The 18312-nt window shown below is 46.6% G+C and overlaps 1 protein-coding gene across 3 annotated transcripts in view; it reads right to left on the bottom strand.

Annotated features, from left to right (window-relative positions):
- Window positions 1-16276, bottom strand: part of ULK1 (unc-51 like autophagy activating kinase 1) — a 113146-nt gene extending 96870 nt beyond the window's left edge. Inside the window, exons 1-4 of one of the 3 annotated variants that reach the window (XM_088660038.1) lie at window positions 15857-16135; window positions 15009-15243; window positions 13521-13613; window positions 13363-13404 (exon numbers count right to left, since the gene is read on the bottom strand). In XM_088660038.1, the coding sequence (XP_088516164.1) occupies window positions 13363-13404; window positions 13521-13613; window positions 15009-15098 (225 nt within the window). In that variant the 5' untranslated portion in view covers window positions 15099-15243; window positions 15857-16135. Of the gene's footprint in view, window positions 1-13362; window positions 13405-13520; window positions 13614-15008 lie in introns of all 3 variants that reach the window. The other 2 variants (XM_088660039.1, XM_035099436.3) reach the window with 2 other exon arrangements.
- Between the last annotated feature and the right edge of the window lie 2036 nt (window positions 16277-18312).

Genomic DNA, 18312 nt, shown 5'->3' with positions numbered 1-18312 from the left:
TCTCCAGTTACTCTTGGGAAACAGCCACGAAGTCACCTTACTAAGAGCTCTGAGTAATGCTGCCCTCGGCTCCAGAAGGAAGTTTTAGAGGATGGTAACCATGTTGCCACCCCGTCCTCTAAGGCAAACGTGACAAATCCACAACCCTGACTAAGAGCACAATCACCATTTTGAAAATGACAAAATGGGACACGCCCTCCAAAATCATCACGTCACGTTGCCCTCGTGAGATAATTTAGATTTTAGAAGGACGTGCTCACTCAATGAGACTTTAGCTGACGTTTGAATGCTTCCCTCGCTCAAGCTTTTGACATTCATTTTCAACATATTTAAAAACATTTTTACAGTGGGGAGGAGATGGAATAAAGGGTTGCACTTCAGACCGTAGGGTGATCATATTAACAAAACAAAACAATCAAAACACCCCACAAAATCGATTTATTCATTTCCTAATTTTTGCTTATGCTATTTGTTTCCTCAGTATCGTGTGAGTGAGATGAATAGGCACATGATTTCAGTATCATTTGAGTGAGATGAATAGGCACCAGCAATCAAAGACAACGGGAGAGGTTTTACCCCAGCAATATATCTGTCGTTCACCCTCGCTAGATTCAATGTGCTGCCATCTGCATTTTTGCAGGGCAGATATGTGGGTAAACTGTATGCGGAGTGAGTCCGCCCCTGCAGCCTGATAAGAGGTGGAAACTGTCTCTCGTGTCTTGCTACGATGTCGTTCTTATGAGGATATAAGCTTGGTCTTTATCACCCCTGTTACACAGGAAATTCCAATTGGGTCTGAACCTCAATGCTTAAAATCCCTGATAGAGGATAAGGATACAGAAATCACTCTAAGGGTGGCCAAATTTTGCGCAGCTGCCATAAAACTCAGGGAACAAACTGTGCTATTACAAAGACTAAGGCCTCAGATGCGAACTCTAGATAATGTTTTAGAGACTAAGACCTAAACCACATTTCTAATGGCTGCCATAGTCGTATTGTTTATTGTCATATTCGATTGTTAATTCAAACTTAATTCTATTCTGTTTTATGTTCGCTTAGTACGGTATGTGAATCTGGTCTGGGACCATAATAAATTTCATTTCATTATTTGTTTCCTCAAAGGATTCAAAATGGCTTACATGGTTCTTCCCATACATACACTTTATATTTACAACAACCCTGCGAGGGAGGTTAGGTAGAGAGAATATTTGAATACGGCTCTCCCAACTCATTCATGAGAACACATAGTGCTCTGCTCTGCAGGGACACAAACTCGCCAACATCCTCTCCCCGCAAGGAGAAAACCAGCAAACAGGGACAAGGCTGGGCTCAAGCCACCTGCTCCTTGATGTGCTAAAGGTGGCCCTCCAGATGTTGCTGGACTCTAACTCCCAGCATTCCTGATCACTGGCCATTCTGGCTCGGGCTGATGGGAGTTGGAGTCCAACACCATCTGGCAGTGCCAAAGGTTGCCCATTCATGGCATAATAGGAAAAACATTTTTTTAAACTGCCCTTCCACTTGCAGTCTTAAGTGATGACATATCCATTTTGCCACCTCGTGTGTAAAGAAAGCCTCAGACCGCATCAAACAAAACTCAGACTATGGCGATGTAAAAACATACTGATTCCCAGACCGTCCGCGGGCCGGATTGAGTAGGTGATTGGGCCACATCTGGCCCACGGGCCTTAGGTTGCCTACCCGTGATGTAAACAGTAAACCAAAAATCTGGATTACTGAGACTAAAAGAACATGCTAGCTCACAAAGGAAGAGTCACACCCACTTTCTTCCTTCTCTGACCTTTTAGCTCAGATTCTGGTCAAGAAGGAAAAAGCTTTAACTGCTTGGGTAACACCCTAAGCCAAAACAGAGTTTACCTGCTGCAACACACCAAACTAAAAAAAACCAGGGGGGGGGGAAGAGAGCAAAGCAGCCTGCAATCTCATCTCCAAGAGCCAACACATTTGCGCATTAGTGCTAAGCCATGATTTGGTTTTATGTTGTGTGTGAAAGTAGCCACTATTAGGAGTTCATCAAAATCACCACTGCTTTGCAGAAGCAGTGTAAGTTGTGTGTGTGTCTCTCTCTCCCCCACCCCCCATTCATTTAAGTAAACCAAGTCTGAACTCTTTCTAGGATCTAGTGCGAAACCTTAAGCGGCTCGCCAAAAATTTGAGATGGAGGTCTTTCCAAGCCCCACCTGGAGATGCTTGGGAACTAAGAAGGGACCCTTCTTCATGCCAAGCACATGTTCTGCAACAGAGTTACAGCCCTTCCTGTAAACAGTGTATCGCACAGGAAACCCAAAGCGCTTCCTCCCTCCCTCCCTTTTACAGACTGACAAAACAGTTCTCTTTTCTTTATAGCAGGAGAAACACAGCCAACTTTTAAAAGCATGTCTCAATAAAAAAAAGCTGGGGCGGGTGCACTGAGACCAGATATGCATGGATTTCAGGGGCTACATCAGACCACCACAGTTGGCAGCCCTAATGGAAGACCACCTTGCATCTGCAGTGCTTTCAATGGTTTGGACCAAAGTAAATTACAGTTTCTACTGAGAAGTCACGTCCCATTAAATTAAGTGGGAGCCTAAGCCCTTAGGAAAATGGGAAGCTGCCTTATACAGAGTCGCATCAATGGTCCATCTAGCTCAGTACTGTCTGCACTGAGTGGCAGCTGCTTTTCAAGGTTTCTCCCAGCCCTATCTGGCAATAGCAGAGATTCGCTCTAAGACCTTCCTAGTTCAAAGCAGGCGCTCTACCCCCGAGTTACAACCCTTTACCTTCAACACTTCTCTTTCCCACCCTGCCCTTGATGCAGGTTTGCAGCACAAACTCATTCAGAGCAAGCTTGAAAACAGTATTCTAAAAATACTCGATTCCGCCCTCATCGGGGTCAATCTCACTAGGTCTTCTGCGCACTGCTGGCCCCATTAGCACTGCTCAATAATACATAGCTACAAACTAACTGGGACATGGTAGATTTCCAAAGCTTTTGAAACACCATTCAAGATCATGATGGAGACTTGTTACAGCGGAGCCTCGTGTTACGAACCGTCCTCCTTGCGAACGCTTTGGGTTACGAGCTCCTCTAACCCAGAGGTAGATGCCCCTTGTTGCGAACTTTGCCCCGGGATGCGAGCAGAAGTTGCGCGCTGGCAGCACGGCGGCAGAGAGAGGCGTCATTAGCGAAAGCGCACTTCATGTTAAGAACGGTTTCGGCTTAAGAACGGACCTCCGGAACGAATTAAGTTCGTAACGGGAGGTACCACTGCAATAGGAAACAAGGCACAGGTGGGCTGGCTCTTGTATCTCATCCCCTTAACACAACTTTAACAAGCCACGGCTCAGTGGTAGAGAATCTGCTTCTCATGTAGAAGGTCCCAGATTCACACTGCAGCCATCCCCAGGCAGGGCTGGGAGATTGAGGAAAGCAAAATGGCGCTTAAAAGGATCTGAAATATACTTTAAAGTTAGGATTAATTTTATTCTGGCTTGTCTTATTTTATGTTTTAATGTGTTGTAAACAGCTTTGAGAATTGTTCTTTAAAATGTGAAGTGGTATAGATATTATTATTATTATTATTATTTATTCTTTCCATTGGGGGAACAGATACCTAGACATTCCATTGTGGTGACCATAACCTTGGTTTAAGCTGCCATTTAGCTGTTAGCTGAGTTTCTGTCACTGGCAACCAGCTATCCTAGAGTCGCTTGCTTAAAACCTCTGATGACAAGGGACCATTTGGATGCTCAGGGCTCATCCACACTCTGGCTCTCTTGTGCCTAAAAAGCCCTAGAAAGATGCCAGGCAAGGGGAAAACCACTAGGGCAGGCATAGGCAAACTCAGCCCTCCAGATGTTTTGGGACTACAACTCCCATCATCCCCAGCTAACAGGACCAGTGGTCAGGGATGATGGGAGCTGTAGTCCCAAAACATATGGAGGGCCGAGTTTGCCTATGCCTGCCCTAGTGGTTTTCCCCTTGCCTAGCATCTTTCCCAAGGAAAGCCCACTGTTGAAGCTCTAAACTGGAGCAAATGTCAATCCGGAGAAAACCAGAATTGTCATTTGCTCCGATTGAGCACTAAAGGGCAGTTTTCCTCTGGGCAGAGCAGCAGACCAGAGGAAGTGTGGATAAGCCCTCAAGCTGCTGAAAGTAATGGCCATGGAATGTTGACAAACAGAGCGGCAACTGTGAGGAAAGGGAAAGGTCAACTTAAGACGAGAGAGAGCCACTTTGCAAACGTCTTCAAGGACAAAAAAAGGAATGAATACAGTACTTACGATGGGAAAGAAAGCAAGAAACTGTAGAAAGGGTCTTGTAAGCTAATGAACCAAGGTAGACATGGAAGTAACAGAATTTACAGTCTAGACGCTAGGAGCAGGCAGGTCACTAGGGGAAGAGTTCCTTTGAGATCTTGCGATAGCATTGCTCTCTGGTTTCAAGATTAGTTCAATCTCTGGCAGCGGTAAAGTTGCTGCTGTCATTTGTGGTGAGCGGACACCTAGCTCATGCCATCCTGGTTTCAACACTATTCAACACTATTTAGATTTTGTAAACTCTCATGAAATTGAAACATAGCTTCCTTCTATGAAGTCATTCGCTCCTCTCAGGTGCCACTCGAGATGCTGACTCCCATCAGCCCCAACCAGCATGGCCACTGACCAGTGAAGATGATGGGAGTTGCAGTTTGACAACATCCGACAAGGGTTCCCCAACCCTGCTCTAAGAAATCCTTTAAAAGGAGAACTAACATGCAGAGATTGTGCTCAGAGTATTGCAGCCTTGCAAATAAGCCCACAAAAGTTACTAGCCTGATAGTGAACCATGTCCGTTCAACAACAGCCCGCTCTGCTTTTTACGCTGGGCACACTCACCTACATGCTAATTCCTTATTGCCTATGGCTACCAAGCCTGCGCTTAAACAAATACAAGTTTGGATTAATAATGCCTTTGTCATGTAAGGGCACTTTATCGCCGCAAATCAGCTGAAGGCATTTGCGTAAAAGCTTGCCGATTATTAAATTGTACTTATTGCACATAATATGGACACCTGGGTAGCACAGGGTTAACAGGAGTGGACAAAGCACATGACCCACCCCCTTCTCCCTCCACCCACAAGTCAAGCTGCAGGTCTAGTTCTGCAATATTGCAAAGCTGTGTGGACAGGTGGAATGGAGAGGGGCACATCCTGTGCATGGAAAAGGTGCTGGGTTTAGATGTTTTGGCCTACAACTCCAGATGTTTTGGCCTACAACTCCCATGATCCCTAGCTAACAGGACCAGTGGTCGGGGAAGGTGGGAATTGTAGTCCAAAACATCTGGAGGGCCAAAGTTTGGGGATGCCTGGTTTAGACCCACTTCTCCAGATAGGGCTGGGAAAGGCTCCCACCCCTGAGAGCATGAGCTGCTTCTACACAGGCCAGGACTGGGCAACATGTGCCCATTCAGAAGCTGTTGGACTCCAACTCCCATCACCCCTGGTCAGCGACCATTCTGGCTGGGGCTGACTACAGAGGACTATAGCTTCTCCATCCTTGGCAGATGATAATGAGCTAGATGGATCAATGGCCTGAGTCTGACTTTCAGACAGACTCTCTCTGACAGAGAGAAACTACAACATAGAGGAAGAAAACACACAAAACTTTTGTTGTTGTTGTTCCCAGGAATTAAAGAGGAAGCAACTTCTTGTGGCACAGAACAGCAACATTTCAACAGAATGACAGATTGGGTATTGTTCCTTCCGATGTTCTGTTACCGGATTAAATCTAGCATCATGTCAGTTCTTGGGTTGTTTAAAAAATAGATAATTCATATGAACAAACTAGCTGGCCCAGCACGCATTGCTGTGCGTTAGTCTGTCAAATGGCGGGTAATAGGCCCCCTTCAGATCCCCCAGAGTCCCCCTGTTTTACAGGATCTCGTGGTGGAGGCAGGGTTTGTGGGTGTGGCACGTTGTTGTGGCTAATCCCTGTGACTGCCCCCACGTGTCCCGATCCATGATCTATTCTGTTTGTCCCCTCCCCCTCCGTGACCGGCATATCTCATGATGTTTTGAAGGATGGTATTTATTTTTGTCTTGTGGTTATTTGGTGGGGGATTTTGGTGGGGTAGTGGTGCTAAATTTTAAAGTAAAAACCCCTTGTCGTGCCCCCAAGTGCATTGCTGTGGGTTATTCCCCCCCCAGGCCTAGTGGGGGCTTGTCAGGGGCCTACATAAAACGAAGGCCGTGCTGCGGCCTGCGATCCATGCGCTTGTCCTCCCCCCCCCAGGCCTAGTGGGGGCCTGGCAGCCTCCTACATAAAACAAGGGCCGTGCTGTGGCCTGCGATCCGGGTGCTCGCCCTCTCCCCCCCCCCGGGCCTAGTGGGGACCCAGCAGCCTGGCAGGGGCCTAGGGGTCTGATAATGGCCGCCTTGGTGGTTTCAGTTGCTTGGTTGATGATGTCATTATTTGGTTTGTGGGTGTGGTGTAGATTTCACAGGAAGGGAGGGCGTGTAGGAGGAGGAGCTCAGGGAATAACGCCACTTGAGGGCGCTGTTTGACTTGGTGGAAAACCAGGTATATATCTACCCAGGTGTGAGATTTGAGGGATTTTCTTATCCAACAACGCTCGGGGAGTGGCCTGGATCGTTGTGTCAAAATTTCAGGACGATCGGTCAAGCGGTTACGGAGAAAAGTGGCACACACACTTTCACGATTTTTACATTTTTATATATATAGATAAAAACTCTCTGTTTAGAAATTAAATGCAAGGCAAGTAGTGGCTGTGTGGTGGTCTACAGCATAGGTCCTCAACAAGTAGGTCACAAGGCCATTCCAGGTGGGTTGCAGCCAAGTTATTGACACCATATGGCTCTCTAGCTAAGGCTTACTGGACCAAAGGAGCACCATATGTCATTACTGGGCTGAGAAGCCTTTTTCCGATGAGACACTCCTTTTGTCTATTTCCATGAGTGCTGCAACTTGGCAGGGAAAAGGCACGAGCCCTTTTCAATAGGATACATATTTCTGATCAATCATATGCCCCACGTTCCTATAGCTAGGCCTGTAGGAAGGGAGATCTCTCTGGAGCAGGGGCATTCTGTGCACTTTCGAGTCTATTTCTACCGTTTTCTAGGCTTCTCCTTAAATGGAATTTTGCCGAGGAGACTGGCATGCGGAAGTTTCAGCTACGATGGGTTAGTTAGGGTTAGCTTGGTTGCCCATCAGGGCAGCAATGAGGGTGTCCTGGGATTAGTGATGGCCGTGAGAGTGCTTGGAGGGAGCAGGAATTCCCCATAACGATCACCTCACTCCCTTTAACTTGAAATAGGTCTGGGTCAACTCATGGGTCTCTCTCCCCATGACGCAAGCTGGGAGTCAGGGGTGAGACTGGTCTACAAGCATGGGAGGGCAAGAAGTACCTGTGGACCTATGGAGAGAATTGCTGGCTGATATGAGGTAGATCTGAAAGGCTGACTTCCTAACGGTCAACAGCAACAGCTAAACCATTTCCCCCACTTAAACTGGGGAAGAAAGCTAACCGGGTTAGCTTGGCTGGTGTGTAAAAGAAGTGCAAGCTCAGCTCAATTCGGATACTGAAAACAAATTCCAAGGATCAGAATGTGCTCAGATGTGGGGCTTCCTGTTTCCGGCAGTGAGAAATGGCTGACTCCCACACGATCAGAGCCGTGCCAGTAATTCAGGGCTGGTATGGGGGTAATTAGCCCTGGCAGGGCTGATATGGGGGTAATTAGCCCTGGCAGACAGTGACTGTCTCATAGACCCGCAGATTGTCCGAGATTGTCAGCTTGCATCAAGGTGCAAGTGGCAGGACACTGGGTCCCCTGATAGGGTTGCCAGACTCAATAGAGGACAGGACTTCTGTGCCTTTAATTGCCCTGCTCTCTTTTGAGTCTGGAAACCTTAAAGAGAAACTTTGCTTGGAAATTAAACAAAAGGTCTGCTGGTTTCTCTTTAAGGTTTCCAGACTCAAAAGAGAGCAGGGCAATTAAAGGCACAGAAGTCCTGTCCTCTATTGAGTCTGGCAACCCTAGTCCCAGAGCACGACAGCTCCTGCCAGTATGGCCAACCGTCAGGGACCATGGGAGCCGTAGACTGACAACATCTGTCCTGACACACATTGTCCATCCCTGGCCTACGGTTTCCAACCGGTTCACTTTCGATTTAAGTACCAGGGCTGACACTGCTGCAGCTACCATGCACATACAAGCAGACAAAAACAAACACACAAACTAGCCTGAGAATTTCAGTCATGTGAGGGCGCTCAAAACATCTCCAATTTATATACTGCCTCTCAAAATACCAAGGACGTGTACAATAACACAATTCAAAACAAACAATCCCAAATATGAGAAACCCCAATCTAATAAAAAAGAACGTATCACTCCACTGGTATCTGAGGCCAAGGGGAAGCTTCAGTACATAGATATGCTTTTAACAGCTGATGGAAGCTCACATTGGCAAATACCTAGTTCAGTCCACAGACTGGGGGCCACCACGGAAAGGGCCCTTCAAACTGGCACGAGATGAACTTCTGCAGACCACAGCATAACTGAGGTTTATTTATCATTTGCTCCGTAAGAGCTCTCTGTGTATCAGAGACAGATTTAATGCTGCAATTCTACGCACACAGTTGGGAGTAAGGTAAAGGTAAAATTAAAAAAAAGGTCCAGTCGTGACCGACTCTGGAGTTGCGGCGCTCATCTCACATTATTGGCCGAGGGAGCCGGCGTATAGCTTCCAGGTCATATGGCCAGCATGACAAAGCCGCTTCTGGCGAACCAGAGCAGCACACGGAAACGCCGTTTACCTTCCTGCTGTAGTGGTCCCAATTTATCTACTTGCACTTTGAGGTGCTTTCGAACTGCTAGGTTGGCAGGAAGTGGGACCGAGCAATGGGGGCTCACCCCGTCGCGAGGATTTGAACCGCCAACCTTCTGATCGGCAAGCCCTAGGCTCAGTGGTTTAGCCCACAGCGCCACCAAACCTCACCAAATATAATGCAACTTACTTTCAAGTTCAAGGTGCAGGGGGCTGCAGCTTTATGTTTAAAAATCACAACGCAGCAACAAAACAATAAAAGCACAAGGGTTGTACAAAATGTGAGGCCGAGTAGGCCCACTGAGATTAATAGACATGATTGCCTAAATTATATTGCAATCCTATGGATTCCAAAAGCGGCGCTCTAGAGAAGACTATATCACAGGAAACTATCAACTAAATAAGAAAAATCGAAAGGGGTAATTCCATCAGCTTCCTGAGATACAGTTCCCGGAATTCCAAACAACAAGGAAGCCAAGAACCATTAAAGTGATTTAAGTCACATAGACACACCCAGGCAGATGCTTTATGATGCTGAAGGGGAGACCCGGTGACACATTTAGCACCCTGGCAGATCCGACTGCAGGAAATGAATTAGAATTTCCTCAAATTGGTTTGTCCTCACTGTGCAATGGCTGCAAGGCAGTCCCATTCAGATGCTAAAACACAACTGATGCAGGCTTTGTGTGGTTTGTGGGAGGGCTCACGTGTTGCCATGGGGGCGGGGGGGGGGTGAGAGTCAGAATGTGGTCCAGCAGGGCCTCAGGCTCAAGGTAGGGGTGTGTGTGTACACAGCCCACTTAATCCTGTTCTGGATTACAGTATTGTGAAATTCAAACACTTGTTACTCTCAATATTTATTACTTGCTTTACTCATTTCTTTTTTTTAAAAAAAATGGCTTCACCACTGAGGCCCCATTGGTGAAAGCGCACCTTGGGTTACAAACTGTTTTGGTTTACAAATGGACCTCCAGAATGGATTATGGTTGCAAACCAAGGTACCACTGTAGTGCCTTTGGCTTGCCTGCATGCAGAATGAAGAGACCTCTGGCTTTTCCATTACTGAAATACAGGCCGGTGTGGAAAGGCAAGAGCTGTATCCATCCTTTTACCTACTTTTTGCCTCTGGCCCTGGTAAGTTTGTCCATAATAAGGGCCCTTCGGTCAAAAAAGAAAAAGAAAAAAGGTTTTGCACCCCTGAATAAAGGACTGCCCTCTATAAAGTACGATACACAGCAAACCTACATTTCGGAACTCCCTGATTAGTGACATCAGACAGACACCTTCACAGCATTCTTCTCGGTGCCTTCTAAGAACATTTTTGTTCAGACATAGGCATTTGGAATGTCAACATGTACCGTATATTCCGGCGTATAAGATGACTGGGCGTATAAGACAACCCCCAACTTTTCCAGTTACAATATAGAGTTTGGGATATACTCGCCGTATAAGAAATACGACCCGGCGTATAAGACGACCCCCGACTCTTGAGAAGATTTTCCTAGGTTAAAAAGTAGTCTTATACACAGGAATATACAGTTTGGCTTTTAAGCTTTCTGTTGATTATAAATTATTATTTTTTGAATTGAAACAACATAGTGGATTTAAGCTGTTTCTCACTGATAATTGCTCTTTTTGCAAGCCAACTTTGAGGTTTCATTGCAATCAAGCAGCATATAAAACTTGTGAAACAAACAAACAAACAAATACTTATTGCGTTCTGAAGTAATATTCGTTACCACGTTAAGCTGGTGTGGTGTAAAGACCAGAGTCTTGAATTACATAACAACACCTGCTGTGTGAAAGGCCTTCTGGAATCAAAACCCAAGTGCCACCAAGCCCCAGCCCCTACCCCAAAATGATAACTGAGACTCTCGTGATGTTGCAGATCCACGCGTCTTGTGATTTGACATTCATCAGATGCACACAGAGAAATATGACCCCCCACCTCGTCTAGTAAAACAACATAGTCGGTGTGGGAAAGATACAAGCTAAGCAGGACTCAATGGGGTAAGATGCAGAAATTGCTGTCCACCTCCAAGGACCTTGAACCAAGACTACAGACTTGGGCTTAGTTCCTGCCGACGAAAGCACGCATCTTGGCTGTGGCAGTCCAGAGTTCGCATGATGGAATGCTCTTTCATGCCAAGTTAAGTTATAGGATATCCTTGAAACTAGAGAATTAGCATGACAGGGAGAAAAACAAGCTGGGCTGGAACCGTCCCTGACATGCTCATTTTCTACATGCAAGGATTAACTGTTGGTGCAAAAGAACCAACGTGTCCGTTTGTACCAGAGACACATGTTTACTAACTCAGGAAGATGCTTTGGGTTGTATTCAATGATAATAACTCTACTCTATGAGTAGGCCCACTGAAATCAAGAAACATAACTAACTGTAGTTCATTAATTTCAATGGTTCTGGTCTGAGTAAAATTTAACTGAACACCATCCAATGGGGCTTAATTAAGATTCAAATTAAATGCTAGAGGCACTGAGGACCTAGCCAAGTTCTCCCCTGGGGGGCAGATTTTGGCAGCATCCCATATCAGGTGTAGATGACTCAGAAATAGCCAAACTTTATGCACCACACAAGGTGCTGTTTCTGGAAACCAGCCTGAATGGATGGGGTATAAGGAATAAATTATCATCATCATCTCCAGGAGAGACTTCACCTGAAACCCTACAGCAGGCTTCCTCAACCTGTGGCCCTCCAGATGTTTTTGGCCTACAACTCCCATGATCCTTAGCTAGCAGGACCAGTGGTCCAGGATGGTGGGAATTATAGTCCCAAAACAGCTGGAGGGCGGAGGTTGAGGAAGCCTGTACTAGAGAGCTGCTGCCAGTCAGTGTTGACGATACTGAGCTGGATGGACCCCTTGTATAAGTCACATTCCTATGTTCCCAACTACCCCATCTGCCTAGTCCACATGGGCGCATCTATCAAAATGAAATGAATAACAATAAATTATTACACTTACTACAAAGTGTAAATTTTGGACTGCAACTGGGTGCCCAAGGTTTCATCAACACTAAGCCGCTCATTTGCAGATTTTTTTACAAACAAGAACTGGCCTCTGGGATTTGCATGCATAACATGGTGTTTTGCCACCCACACCAACAAAACAAAAGCAAGGGTGTTGACCCAATGACCTTCCCAAGGTTTTCGTGGGAACAAAATCAGAATATTAATCCTTTGCTTCTGCAAGAGAAAAGGCCTTGCAGCATTTCCCTAGGGCAACTGGGGCGGGGGAGGGGAGAATAAAGAATAAAGACTGGAGGTGCGGGGGGGGGGGGGGGAGAAACATGCTGCTTTGTGCAAAACCTATTTGCTTCCTGATTATTTGACCTGAGGTGACCCCACCCCCCACCCCCCAGCCACATCCAGCCCCTATTTTTGAGACTCCAGAGGTACACTGGGAAAAAGAGTCCTTGCGCCCGAGAAGCACAGAACCGAAAGGAAACAGAAGCGGAGAACTAGAGACTACGGCTCCCAGAAAGCATTGCACACAGCCTGCGCCAAACACACAGGCAGGAGTTTGCTTGCACTGATGATGCAAAGCCCTGACTCAACCAATCCCAGAGCGCAGGAGGGAATGTCAACAAACAAGGAGGTCTGGAGGCCACATGACACCAGACAGCAACAAAGCTCAGATAAGCAACAGGGAGAGCCAGGGTTCAGAGCTGGAACTCCTCCTCCTCCTGTGGCTATAAAAACAACTGAAGGCTTTTCGTACCTAAACAACAAGAGGACTCCAAGGGGGAAATTGGCACAGTGATCCAGTTCAAAACAGGATTTGATTCTGGGCACACACTTTGGTTTGCCACAACCTAGTGGTGCTATTGCCATGTTAATAGATTTTTAATAAAAACCTGCCTGAAAAATCAAAGGGGGATTTCATGGTGGGGGGTAGGGAAGGAGGGCTAGCTAATTTCAGCAGCAAAGTGACAAATGTCCCTACAGATTTTGTAGAGTCAGCTAGTTCTCAGTATGTGGAGCATCCCAAGAGGAAAAGTTAAACCCCAAAGACAGAAAAGATTCCGCCGGCATGAGTTGTTGACTGACAGCAACAAGGCCAAATGGATCAAAAGTGAGGTTCAGCCAAGCCTTCCTAACCTTGGTCTGCTTACACTGTACATTCAAAATATGATCTAATTAAGCAGCAGAACGTGCCAAAGGGAGCAATAGCAAACAGGCAGCCTAAACGAGATGACTTTAGGAAAAACACATCTACTGGACACACACTCCATTTCAATGTCCGCATTTTGAAGATGAACGACCCTCCTTCATTTCAAGGCACTGATGGGATCCTGGCCTATAGTTAAAGCTTTCTGCCCTGCAGTTAAGCCTGTGTGCCCCCTTACTCATAGTGGGTTATAAATAGTTTTTTTTCCAAAGTGTACAGACTTTTCTCCCGTCACTCTCCAAAAACCTCCAATAATCCACAGCTCTCAGCAATTTTTTAAAAGTATCACACCGTAATCCCTCCCCCTCCCTACAACATCCTTCCAAGATAGAAGTAAACTTAATACCTGGAAGTCATACAAGGCAACGATATTTTCATGCTTCAGTTCCTAGAAGGAAAGAGGGAGGAGGATGGTATAAGCATTTATAAAATCGCAAACAGTCGCCTTAAATCAAAATGTCAATAGCAGCAAAAACATTTCTTTCTCCCCACCCTCCCCCTTACCTTGAGTATTTTGATTTCCTTTCCCAAGAGAGTTTGGGATTTTGCCAGGTTTTTCTTGTTGATGCATTTTATTGCTACCTCCACTTCAGGTTTCTGAAAGTTAATAATAATAAAAAAGAAAGATGAAGAATGTAAGTTGGAGGTGGGGAAGGCTGCATTTTATTTTCACATGCTCAGAAACATACATGCGTGTCTCTCTAATGAGTCCAAATGCTTCAAACCACAAGAGAGGTGTTCAGAAAACCCTGCTTGACTATCCCAAACCATACAGAGCACATGTCCGGGCTTGCCTTTTATTGAATTTGCATTTGTCAGGCACCGGAAAGAGGGGGAACAGATATTCATTTCAAATGGCTCTTTATGCTGCCATTATCCTCTTAATTTAAGCAATACAAATATATGGATTGTATAAGCTCATCCCCAGCTTTACAGATGATATTTTTAAAAGTGCCCACCAATGGACTGTGTGTTTCTTTCGTTTAATCATTAAGTGATGTAGGAGACATTTAACAATGCCGAGGACACTTTGGAGACATGGGCTAATCTTTAGGGATAAGGAAGTCAGACAGCAACCATGCCACAGATGTCATTCCAGTTTCCCAGCAACTTTCACCCCCTTGTTCACCAAGGTAGCACAATGGCCTGGTCAAAGAAAGCTGAGGACAAGGTTACCAGTCTGCAGAGGAAAAGCCTTCCCTCCTCTCTCACCCTGTTTGGATTCCAGCCTGAATGCAGTTACTCTGTCGCCTATGGACTACCAGGCTAGTGTGCCTTAAATGCAAGGCTGCAGAGCCACATACGGTAGCTGAGTATTTATAGTTCCTCCAGTCCTGCAATGTGTTTGTTAGCTTGTGGCCGCTTTAGATAGGCAGGGCTGCCAAGCCTCCGAGATAAGGCCTGTTTTCATTTTGCCTATCCAAAGCCTCGGATTTCTTCTTGGCATGTTGAGAATAAAATGCATCAAACCTAAAGCTGATCAACTCCCTGCGAAAGTTAACTTGCAGCATAGTACGTAGCAATAGATCAAATTGTTAGAATAATAAAATAACAGCAACAACAACTTGGGAGTTTCTAAGCTCCTTTTCTTGGAAGTGCATCCCTTGAAGTCAAGTGACTCCGTCTTCTGAGTTGACTAGTTTAGAACTGGTCTCATCCTGACCCGATTTGCAGGGCCAAGAGTGGTATTTATTACAACAGAGTGTTGCCTGTTGGACCCACAGGACTAGCAAGCAAAGTGATCCAGTTAAGTGTGTGTTTTTTTAGGCTCTTCCAAAATAGATATATTGCCTAAGAGAGCAGTAGGGAAAGTGTGTGTGGCATACATATTACAAAAAGGAAAAAAATAGTTTAAATACAAAACCCCAGAGAGGGGGAGAGGGAGTGTGTGTGTGTGTTTGTGTGTGTGTTAAACTGCTACTTATCTCCCGAGTACAAATGAGTAGAGCCACTAAAATAAAGTTTGGAAATAAGTATAAACATTGTATTTACCTCTTTGTGTCTCCCTTTGAAAACGACGGCGAAAGCTCCATGCCCGATCAAGTCCTTCCTGCTGAACTCAAATTTCCCAACCGTCTCCATGCCTTTCCACGTTTGGGCCTCAAGTGTGAATGGCGAGAAGGAGCTTGGTAGCAATAGCAACAATATATGTATAGTTGAAAAGGGGGGTGGGAAGGCGAGTCGAAGGCCTCCCCCAAACCCTCTTTGTTAAAGCGGGGGTGGGACCCTACGCACACACAATAAAAATAATAATAATAAAGTTTTGAAAGACACCGAAGCCCTCTCTTTCAAGGACAATCAAGAGGAACTAGAAACTTGAAAAAGCAAAACTTCTCTCCTGTCCAGCTCTCGGCAGTTAAATTTCTGGCTTTGGACTCCCACCTCTTCTTCGGCCATCGGCTGTCTTTTTCTGTAAAAAGGCCGGGATTTAGTCATTGTTACGAAGGGACGGGAGGGGAGGGAGTTCGAGTCCTGGCTACCAAACTTTCCCCATTTTTATTGCCGCCAGGAAAAAAGTGGGGGTGGGGTGGCGGGGAAGAGAGAATTAAAACCAATATTTAAAACACATATATTATGTGTTGATAGAATAGGTATCAAGTCTCCAAATAAAAAGACCTTGTGAATGAGCCCCAGCACTAGAAAGAGCTCGTCCCGTTGGGCCGCCCGGCTACGAACACCGACCCATCTCCGGCCATCCGGAGCTCAAAAACGCGAGCTGATGCAAGACGCGTAAATCCACCTCAAAAAAACAAAACCAGCCTCTCCAACCTTGACGTCAAATCCACCTTAAAAAAAGGACCCAGCAAAAAGACCACCCTCCACCTTAAGACCAAGTCCACCTTAAGAGTTGTTGTTGTGTTTTTTCATCCCTCTTTGCCCCCCCCTTCCTCTTCCAGTTTTTTGTTTGTACAAACAGCTGCCCAGATGCGCGCCGGGGATGCCCTTCCTTCTTCTGGGAGTCTTCTTGCGGAGGGGGGAAATCCCTTTTTTGTTGTCTCTCGCAGGAGAAGGAGGAGAATTAAGTGGGGGTCCAAGCAGAGGCTCCCTTCTGGCTTGGCTGGCGGAGGAGAGGATCCGCGGAGCAGCCGCTGCTGTTTCCAGCTTCAGACAAAAGACCTGCGAGGCTCAGGGCGCAGGAGAGCTCAGCTCTGCCTCTCCGCCTTATTTATTTATTTCCCTGGGAGCGCAGGCGCCGTTGCGACCGGAGAGAGACTAAATAAATGGAGACAGCAGCAGCAGCAGCCACCTAAAGGCAAAAAGGAGGGATGAGAGCCGGGCGGCTTTTAAAGGCACAGCAAAGACCTCGTGAGTCACGCAGAGCGAAGCGCGCAGGTACACGCGCGCACGCAAGTTGGGCATGCATTCTGCAACGAGTCAGGGATCGCTCAGCTTCGAGCATCACCTGAGATACCACATGCCGGAGCTGGAAGAGGGAGGGTGTCCCAAGTCCGCAACCCCCCTCCCCCCCCAGCCCCAGAGATTGTTTTCCCCCACGCTTTGTGTGGCTCCTGCAAGATAAAGGTGTCACGATGGCCACCACCAACTGCTTGGGAAACCCTGGTGGGGAGGGTGCTATTGTGCCCATGTCTGGCTTGTGGGCTTCCTAGAAGCAATATTATACAACTTTAAACAATTGTGGCTTCCCCTAAAGAATTCTGAGAACTGTACTTTGCTAAGGGAGTTGTTAAGAGACCCCGATTCCCCTTACGCAGCTACAATTTCCACAGTGGTTTACCTATCAATTGCTCTTCCCAAGGAACTCTGGGAATTGTAGCTCTGTGACGGGAATAAGGGTCTCCTAACTCACAGTTCCTTCGCAGGACCAAATCTATCCATTCTGAAGGAAATCAGCCCTGAGTGCTCACTGGAAGGGCAGATCCTGAAGCTGAGGCTCCAATACCGTACTTTGGCCACCTCATGAGAAGAGAAGACTTCTGGGAAAGACCCTGGTGTTGGGAAAGATTGAGGGCACAAGGAGAAGGAGATGACAGAGGACAAGATGGTTGGACGGTGTTCTCGAAGCTACCAACATGAGTCTGACCAAACTGCAGGAGGCAGTGGAAGACAGGAGTGCCTGGCATGCTCAGACACAACTAAAGGACTGAACAACAACAACAACAACCCTTGAGTAGAACACGGTTGACCATTATAGGAGACAGGTCCTAGGGGCAGAGGACTCATTGCCCCCCCCAATAAAATATTTGAGGGGGCCAGTCCACCCAAAGTTGATGAGCTTCGCCATTCAAATGATATTGTGATTGGTGATGTTGGCCTGTGATGTGGTTTAATCTATTACTGTATATTCCTGCGTACAAGACTACTTTCTAACCCAGGAAAATCTCAAAAGTCAGGGGTCGTTTTATATGCCAGGTCATATTTCTTACACGGTGAGTATATCCCAAACTCTATATTTTAACTGGAAACGTTGGGGTCATCTTGTGCGCCCAGTCATCTTATACGCCGGAATATACGGTAACAAAAAGGGCTGCATGTAGCTTCCAAGAAATAAAGCTGCTGAAAGCGGTGTGAGAAGTGGTTCATCCTGGGGGGAGAAAAGTGACTCCCTGTGAAGAGAAGCAGTCTGCAGTTGAAGGCGAGGGGGACAAGACCACACCTTGGAGAAGGACAGGCTGCCTGCACTCGGGGAGCTGGAGGTGCATGTGAGCGTGCAAGGAAGAGCAGCGGGAGACTGCGGGGGTGCCAGGAAAAGGGGAACCAAAGCTTCTGTTGAAGAGTGTGATGGGAGAGGAAAGTGCCTGGGAACATGCTGGCGCTTTACCTAATGGGAGGGAACACCCAGGAGCAGAGCTACGCTTTTGTGCCTGCAGAGCTGGCTGAAATAAAAACCGCCAGTGATTTTGCCCCAAGATGGCCTTGTGGGGTGGAGAATGGCCCTAGTGATGAGTGCAGCCACCTCCTTCCGGGAGCGGAAGGGGGCAAGAGTCCTTGGGAGAGTTGCCTGCCTTGGTTGGGCCCAGTGCCGGATTTACGTATAAGCTAAACAAGCTATAGCTTAGGGCCCCACTCTTTTGGGGGCCCCCCAAAAAATTAAAGGAAAAGAAAACATTGGGTGTACATTTCCAAAATAAAAAACAAATAAAACCTACATACAGCAGCAGTGTTTTGTGTTGTGTAAGGACCTATTGGGTCCATAAATTACCATATAGCAGGCATCCCTAAACTTCGGCCCTCCAGATGTTTTGGACTACAATTCCCATCTTCCTTGACCACTGGTCCTGCTAGCTAGGGATCATGGGAGTTGTAGGCCAAAACATCTGGAGGGCCGCAGTTTGGG

The sequence above is a fragment of the Zootoca vivipara genome, chromosome 16, assembly GCF_965207765.1.
Source record: "Zootoca vivipara chromosome 16, rZooViv2.hap1.1, whole genome shotgun sequence".
In the NCBI taxonomy this organism is placed as follows: domain Eukaryota; kingdom Metazoa; phylum Chordata; class Lepidosauria; order Squamata; family Lacertidae; genus Zootoca; species Zootoca vivipara.
Note: the sequence above shows the minus strand (reverse complement) of the source record. Positions and strands in the feature narration are given on the sequence as shown.